The sequence below is a fragment of the Balaenoptera acutorostrata genome, chromosome 7 (genome assembly GCF_949987535.1).
Source record: "Balaenoptera acutorostrata chromosome 7, mBalAcu1.1, whole genome shotgun sequence".
Taxonomy (NCBI): Eukaryota; Metazoa; Chordata; class Mammalia; order Artiodactyla; family Balaenopteridae; genus Balaenoptera; species Balaenoptera acutorostrata.
The window spans coordinates 24,047,127-24,055,793 of NC_080070.1; the positions used below are offsets into that span (position 1 = coordinate 24,047,127).

Consider the following 8,667-nt stretch of genomic DNA (forward strand, 5'->3'; position numbering starts at 1 on the left):
CTTCGCTCCCCAGCACTGGGGCCCGGGTGGGAACATCTCTGAGAGAGCGGGTTTAAGGGGAAAAGGGATCTCTCTGCTCCTACGATCAGAAGGGAGGGCCTGGAGGGTGGTGCCGCAGCGCCGAGAGGATCTGCGGTTCCCCCTCCCACCCTCGCTCTCCGAAAGAGGCAGCCCGGCCCCAATACCTTCTTGACCGTGCGCGGCGCCTCGGTGACGGTGCCGTCGGGGCTGACCAGGGCCTCGCCGCCGTCGCGGTGCCTCTGATGCTGGTGATGAGGGTCGCTCCGCTTCATGGCCGACGCCTGAGGCACTTTCCCAGCGGCGGGGCTGAGAGCCGCAGCGGGCCCCGATCCCGGGCCAGGGGCCGGCGGCCGCTCCGCCGCGGGAGCTGGAGCTTCAGGGTCCCCGCCGCCCGCTGCGGGGGCCATGGCACTCACGGCCGCCGTGCTCAGTCCCAGCTGCGGCTCCGCCTCGGCGGGGCTCAGGTCCTTCAGCTCCACCTCAGGCACCTTCGCGGCAGCCGCTGCTGACACGACCTGCACCGACATCACCGCCTCCACTGCAACCGCCGGCTCAGACTCCAGCTCCTGCTCGGCCCCGCCTCCCGCCTCCCTTCCCCATCCCTCCCCCATTCCCCCACTCCTCCCCTTCATCGCCTCCGCTCCCACCCCCTTCCTCTGCCCGCCCGCCAGCCAGCCCCGGCCTCTCCCCCACCGTCCCGCCCCGCCCCGCCCCGCCCTGGCTCGCTCGCTCGCTCGCGTGGAGCCACGGAACCTGTAGTGCGCTTGCTCGGGGCCGCATGAGGCGAAAAGACAGTCGGACCTCAGCCCCCGACCACCACTGCGCGCCGCCGAGGGCTGGGCGCACGATGCCCCCTGGGAGTTGTAGTCCCAGTCCCTCTTCCTCCAGCAAGCGGGATTTTGTAGTAGAGATGGAGCTCTAGTGCCGGTGACTAACGGAAAGGAGTGACAACGGGTGACACGACATGAGGAAGAGAAAGTCTCCAGAGGAGTTGAGGCTTCCGGGGAACAAACGCTAGAAACCCTAGCTAGAAACACACTAGCTTGTTTAAGATAGTGGGGGAGGAACGACTTTCTACCCTAACATTCATTGTAAATTGCCTCCGAGTGTGCAAGTCTACGATCACGTGAGCAGGCATTTAAAGGAAAAGCGGTGTCACGTGGGGAGAGCGCCGACTTCAGGCTTAAAGTGACTTGATTTTTCTGCATCAATGAAATCGGGACCCTAACAGCTTTCCGAACTTTAATGGCTTTGTTTTTAGAAGGAATAAATTAGGACCTTGCCTACTGTGGTGATTTCTAGAACATTCCGAGCTTGGAATTTAACATCAGTCCAAAAAAAGAAGTTAGGTATCACTAGGTCAAAATTTCAAGGCTAAAGAATTACACGTTGGGGACTTCCCTGGTGGCACAGTGGTTAAGAATCCGCCTGCCAGTGTAAGGGACATGGGTTCGACCCCTGGTCCGGGAAGATACCACATGCTGTGGAGCGACTAAGCCTGTGGGCCACAACTACTGAGCCTGCGCTCTAGAGCCGGAGAGCCACAACTACTGAAGCCTGAGCACCTAGAGCCCCTGCTTGCCCCAACTAGAGAAAGCCCACGCGCAGCAACGAAGACCCAACGCAGCCTAAATAAATTAAATTAAAAATTTAAAAAATTACCTGTTGCCTTAAACAAGGCCAATTCTTTTGCCCTGTTAATTAATTACCTCTTTTTTTTTTTTTTTTTTTTTTTTTTGCCCGTCCCCACAGCTTGCAGCGTCTTAGTTCCCCGATCAGGGAGTGAACCCTTGGCTGTGAAAGCACGGAGTCCTAACCACCGGACGGCAAGGGAATTCCTGCCCTGTTAATTCTAATAGATGTCCAACCCAAGTTCGTGTGCCAGTGGCACAATGAGGTCAAGTAAACCAAAATGTCAAAGTTTGGAGCAGAGGAAAGTTTATTGCAAGGTGCCAAGCAGAACAGGCAGCTAGTGCTCAAAAAGCCCGACCTCCCTGATAGACAAAATTTAGGGCTGCAGGATGTGTGACTTAATTCTGATTGGTGGGTGGTGAAGTAACAGGGTGATGTCTCCGGAATCTCAACCTTCTGGTTCCATCCAGTCTAGGGTGCCCATGCTTGTGGTCACGTTCATGTAGTCACTATCCTCCACCTGGGTAGGGGTCTTAGTTTCTGTAGAACTCAAAGATACGTATCAGATTGTTATCTATATTCCTTCAGGAGGAACTGAAACTATGTCCTGTGACTCTATTGTCCTATTAATGCTTGAGCCTGCTCTTTGGAATTTGGGGAAGACCTAGGAGATTAAAGCCTTTTCTTTTTTCTTCACTACAAACAAGAAACAGGGGACACGGAGGAGCACCCGAGAGGGCACTGCAGACTTTTGCTGAGTTTCAGGGAGATAATATGAAATTCAGGTAAGAGTGTATCAGCAGAGAGGAATATTAACTAAAATATGAATTGTGATTTCTTTAAGTGATGGGATTTGGGGTGAGTTTTTTTTTTTTAATTTTACACTTTATTTATTTTTGGCTGTGTTGGGTCTTCGTTTCTGTGCGTGGGCTTTCTCTAGTTGCGGCGAGTGGGGGCCACTCTTCATCGCGGTGCGCGGGCCTCTCACTGTCGCGGCCTCTCTTGTTGCGGAGCACAGGCTCCAGACGCGCAGGCTCAGTAGTTGTGGCTCACGGGCCTAGTTGCTCCGCGGCATGTGGGATCTTCCCAGACCAGGGCTCGAACCCCTGTCCCCTGCATTGGCAGGCAGATTCTCAACCACTGTGCCACCAGGGAAGCCCTTGGGGTGAGTTTCTTTTTTTTTTTTTTTTACTTTGTACTTTTCTGTATTATTTTAAAATTTTAAATTTATTTTAAAAGGTGTAAACCTAAAGACATGTATGGCAGTTTTATTTTTAATAATGAAAAGTTATCTGATACTAATGTCCAACAACAGAGGAATGGTTACAACCTTTAAAATTAAGTTGGCCAAGAACTTTTTTTAATGATGAAGGGAAATAAATACTTATGATAAAATAATAAGCTAAAAAGCAGGAAACAGAATTGCACATTCTATTAGATTTTGACTATGTAAATAATGCTTGAAAAAAGCAATACATTAAAATACAATTGACTCTGGGTGACAGATTATGGGTTAGGTCATTTCTTCTCCGTTCTCAGAGAAACTGAGGCAAAGGGGATCTTACAGTTTATGGTTGTTCAGAGAGTAAATGATTGCCCTGACAACCCCAGAAGGCCACTGGACATCTAGTCTTTGGATCAGCTATTTTTCCCCTGGCAAGAAGGAGAGGGAGAAATCACCTGCCTTGATCTCCTTCCCTGTGCTACTGCTATCTTGGAAATCTGTTCATTTGTGGAGTTGTCCTACACTGAATGGAATCTTTTGTATCCTGGCCTTCAAAAATTTGTGCCTAACACTGTGAGTTGGAAGGCATCTGAGCACTTCCGTTTCCACAAAGCCCACAAGTCCACCAGACGCAAGGGCTTCTTAAGCTTTCTCTTCACACTCTGTCTTTCAGAATTTCCTTCCTATTATAAAGAACCAGCTTAGAGCTTCATCCTCCAGCTGTCAGAGAAGAGATTAGCAGCTCTATAACTGATTTCTTTCTTCCCCCTAATGCACAAGGGAGCTGTGGTACAGCCACCTGGCCTGTGTTGAAGCTCATAGGCAGCAGCTGCCTACCTGGACGGCCACTAGACTTGATTACTGAGGGGATGAACTAATTCTTCAGTGGGATGTGGTTACAAAACATAAGGAGTTGGAGCACTGGAAAGAAACTGATATTCATCCTCTATTTATCCAGGCACCATCCACTGTTTGAGGCCAAACATCAGGGCACATTCCTCACCCATTCTCAACTCTATCCTACACACCTGCTGCTTCCACCATCTTTGTTACTGAGGGACACGGCACAGTTGCAGATGGAAATACCATAATGGAAACAGGATAATTAAGCACAAGTTTATGAACTATTTAGTTGATGAAATATTTAGACTACAGGTCCTCTTCCCTCACCTGGCTCATTCAGCTTCCAGACCCTGGCAGGCAGAAATGTATCTTTCATTCAGGAGACTGGAAGAACTTCTCTAAGATAATCTAACCAGTCCAAGAGAGAAAACTTGAAGATATAACACTGAGAGTTCCCCAAGGAAATAGGCCAACCAGATCACCCTTGGTGAAGACCACACCCATGTTCGCAGAGTTTCCAGAGAACTACTTAGTGCTACACTCTTAAGTATGAGTAGATAAAGTCACAGGTTATACAAGAAAACCTTTAATATGGAAGACAGAGATCAACATAAGCAAGCAGAAAAAAACAACTGGGAAGAAACAGAGGCTATGCATCAAGAAGAAATCAAGACCCCCCCCCCAAAATCATCAATATCCTCAGAGACTTAAGATATTTTATTCGTGAAAGAACATGCTGTTTCAAGAAGTGAACATTCAGAAAACAAACATGAGACCTTTAAAATGAAAGTATACTAGCAGAAATTTTTAAAAACTCAATAAATAAAAAGAGGAAGAAATTGGGAATTCCCTAGTTGTCCAGTGGTTAGGGCTCTGTGCTCTCACTGCCAAGGGCCTGGGTTCAATCCCTGGTTGGGGAACTAAGATCCCACAAGCCACACGGCACTGCCAAAAAAAAAAAAAAAACAAAGGAGGAAGAAATTAAAAATAGGAAAGATGCAGTTTATCTTTGCTCAGATTGTTGTGAAATGGTGCCTTATTTCATGGTTTTTATTTTTTTTTAATTGAAGTATAGTGGATTTACAATTTTACGTTAGTCATGGTTTTTATATTTGTGTCCAGTGCACGTTTTAACATGATAGGTACAATGCATTGGGTAGCCGCAGTTTTCTGGAAAAGCTGATCTCTTAGGAATTGTTTTTCAGATCTTCAATACACATTTTTTCTCTAATTTAAAGAAAAAAAAAAAGAAAAAGAAAAAGAGCTTCGCTGGTGGCGCAGTGGTTAAGAATCTGCCTGCCAATGCAGGGGACACGGGTTTGAGCCCTGTTTTGGGAAGATCCCACATGCCGCGGAGCAACTAAGCCTGCGTGCCACAACTACTGAGCCTGCACTCTAGAGCCCACAAGCCACAACTACTGAAGCCCATGCACCACAACTACTGAAGCCTGCATGCCTAGAGCCCGTGCTCTGCAACAAGAGAAGCCACCACAATGAGAAGCCCATGCATCACAACGAAGAGCAGCCCCCGCTCACCACAACTAGAGAAAACCCGCGCGCAGCAACAAAGACCCAATGCAGCCAAAAATAAAATAAATTTTAAAAAATAACAATCACTAAAAAAAAAAAAAAGAAAGAAAGAAAAGAAAAGAAAAGGACTTAGAGGGTCAGTCCAAGAAGACCAACACCCAAATAATACGAGTACCCGAAAAGTGACAAGGAAAATTGGGGGTGTAGGAGGGGGGAATTCAAATAAATAACTAAAAAATTTTCCCAAAACTGAAAAAGGAGAATTTCCATAATGAAAGGGGCCACTAGGTGCCAGCCTAATAAATGAAAATAAACCTACATTAATACACATCACTATTAAATTTCAAAACTCTGGTGACAAAGAGATAATCCTTCAAATGTCTGGAGTGGATCAAGGAACATTTTCACAAAAGCTCAAGAGTCAGAAAGATACTGAACTTCTTAAAATGAACTTCTGGAAGCCAGAAGATAATGCCTTCAAATACTACAGACCCTCTGTTTGCCTTCTCCAGAGAATGAACTGACAACCAGCCAAAGTTGGGAAGGGCAGTCATCTCCTGTTCAGAGTTAGGTAGGGGATCAGAAACCAATCCTTCTGCTTTCATTTCTACCTTCTAAAGTACCTGCTGCCTCCAATTCAGAGCCTTTTAGGGGTGCTGCAATATAAGTTTTCCCTAGTGCTGGCTAAAACTTTATTTTAGCTTTTTCAAGACTGCCAAATTGCCACTCATTTGCTTTCCAGCTTTCAAAACTGTCACTATTGACTCCTGCCCCCTCCATCTCTTTTTCCCTCCTTGTAGGCAGAGTGAAAAAGAGCTAAATCCATATTCTCTATATTGGGAGGTCAAATGATAACACCTAAAATGAACATTCAAGAGATGGCATTATCATGTTATTCAGACATATGGAAGTAAATATCATAAGGATCATCTAAAATAAAATGGTTGGCTCCCAGGAACAGGAAATTATGGGGTACTGAGATAGCTGCTTTAATCAACAAGACCTGTAGAACTATTTGACTTTTCAAACTGTCATGCATAATTGAGATGAAAATTAAAACTTTAAGAGCAGGGACTTCCTGGGTGGCACAGTGGTTAAGAATCCTCCTGTCAATGCTGGGGACACAGGTTCAATCCTGGTCCAGGAAGATCCCACATGCCTTGGAGCAACTAAGCCTGTGCGCCACAACTACTGAAGCCCGTGCGCCTAGAGCCTGTGCTCCACAACAAAAGAAGCCACCACAATGAGAAGCCTGCACACTGCAATGAAGAATAGCCCCCGCTCGCTGCAACTAGAGAAAACCCACGCGCAGCAACGAAGACCCAACGCAGCCAAAAATAAATAAAATAAAATTAATTAATTAAAAAAAAAACTTTAAGAGCAGGCAAAACTATATTGTACAGAACAGGGAATTATATACATTATTTTGTAATAACTTTTAATGGGGTATAATCTATAAAAATACTGAATCACTGTGCTGTACACCTGAAACTAATATATTGTAAATCAACTATACTTCAATAAAAAAATAATTAAAAATAAAAAAAAAGCAGACAAAAGCAATACATAGTTTATGGATGCATAGCTTCATTTGCACATATGAAAATATAAAAATGGACTGGAAGGAAACCCACTAAATTCAGACAGTTGTTTTTCTGTGGAGGAAGGGGAAAGTGGGAGGAAAAATGGGACAGGAGTGTTGGTCAAAGGGGACTTTATAGCTAAATCTGTTATACTGTATTTCTTTTTAAAAAGTAGGCTAGAAGCAAATATGATAAAATGATTTTTTAAAAGTTATTTCTGAGTAGTGGGAATGTGGGTGTTTATTATTAGGTTGTTCTTTGTGCTTCTCTATCTTTTCAATTTCTTCGATTAAACAATGACTCACACAGGCAGAGGAAAGGTTGGGGCAGTGCACATACTACTTAAAAGAATCTGGTACCAAAAGGGGCAGGCCTCACAAGCTGGGAAGATGGATGACTGAGTTTGAGTGTAAGGGGGGCCCAATGGAGCAGCTGAGGGCAGAGCCTGCTGAAGGGGTGAAAACATGGAGACCTCAGGGCAGCAGCAAAGCCACAGGGAGTCCCCCAAACCAAGCTCCTCTTGGACCCTGATGAGTTTCTTCCAGGGGTCTAATTCAGGAGTTTTGGTAGGAAAGTGGCCACTATTGCTCAGTCCCAAGATCTGGCGCTCCTATAAAAATACTGCAATGCACAACTGGTTTGTGGGAGTGTCCACAGTCATGGATTTGCAACAGCTGCCTGTCTGCATTCACAAAAGGTGGGCTCACAGTGCCCTCTAGTGGTCACAGGCTCTATCAGCCTCCACAGTCAAACTGAAGAGTAACATTTCTCAGCTTTTTAAAGCCCAGAATAAACTCCCCCAATACCCCATTACCCATCCTTTATATAAGTAATACTACTAAAGAAAGAAGAGATGGAGGGAATGTACGTGGAGATAAAAAGAAGAAAGAAAATTGTTAACATTTCCCCTTGTTTCAGAAAAGATTAGACAACACTGATCATTTTTATTGTTTTGCATACTGCTGTTGATAAAGGTTTAAAAATAGCTCTACTACTGAAGACATACAGATGGCCAACAGGCAAAAGAAAAGATGCTCAACATCGCTAATTATTAGAGAAATGAAAATAAAAACTACAATAAAGTATCACCTCACACCAGTCAGAATGGCCATCATCAAAAAGTCCACAAGTAGGGAATTGTTGGCGGTCCAGTGGTTAGGACTCCACGCTTTCACTGCCAGAGCCTGGGTTGGATCCCTGGTTGGGGAACTAAGATCATGCAAGCCGCGTGGCACTGCCCCCCCGCAAATGTTTATAAACAATAAATGCTGGAGAGGGTGTGGAGAAAAGGGAACCCTCCTACACTGTTGGGGTGAATGTAAATTGGTGCAGCCACTATGGAGAACAGTATGGAGGTTCCTTAAAAAACAAAAAATAGAATTACCATATGATCCAGCAATCCCACTCCTGGGCATATATCTGTAAGAGATGAAAATTCTAATTCAAAAAGATGCATGCACCCCAATGTTCATAGCAGCACTATTTACAGTAGCCAGACATGGAAGCAATCTAAATGTCCATCGACAGATGAATGGATAAAGAGGATGTGGTATATATATATACACACACACTATGGACTATTACTCAGCCATCAAAAAGAATGAAATAATGCCATTTGCAGCTACATGGATGGACCTAGAGATTATCATACTAAGTGAAGTAAGACAGAGGAAGACAAATATCAAAAGATATCACTTATATGTGGAATCTAAAAAAATGATACAAATGAACTTATTCACAAAACAGAAATAGACTCACAGACAAACAAACTTACGGTTACCAAAGGGGAAAAGCGGGGGAGGGATATATTAGGAGTTTGGGATTAACAGATAC

General features: G+C 44.9%; 1 protein-coding gene across 2 annotated transcripts in view; it reads right to left on the reverse strand.

Annotated features, from left to right (window-relative positions):
- The window catches only part of AHCYL2 (adenosylhomocysteinase like 2), a 178,472-nt gene extending 177,876 nt beyond the window's left edge, over positions 1-596 (reverse strand). For both annotated transcript variants that reach the window (XM_028165190.2, XM_028165189.2), the window contains exon 1: positions 186-596. In XM_028165190.2, the coding sequence (XP_028020991.2) occupies positions 186-548 (363 nt within the window). In that variant the 5' untranslated portion in view covers positions 549-596. The remainder of the gene's footprint in view (positions 1-185) is intronic.
- Between the last annotated feature and the right edge of the window lie 8,071 nt (positions 597-8,667).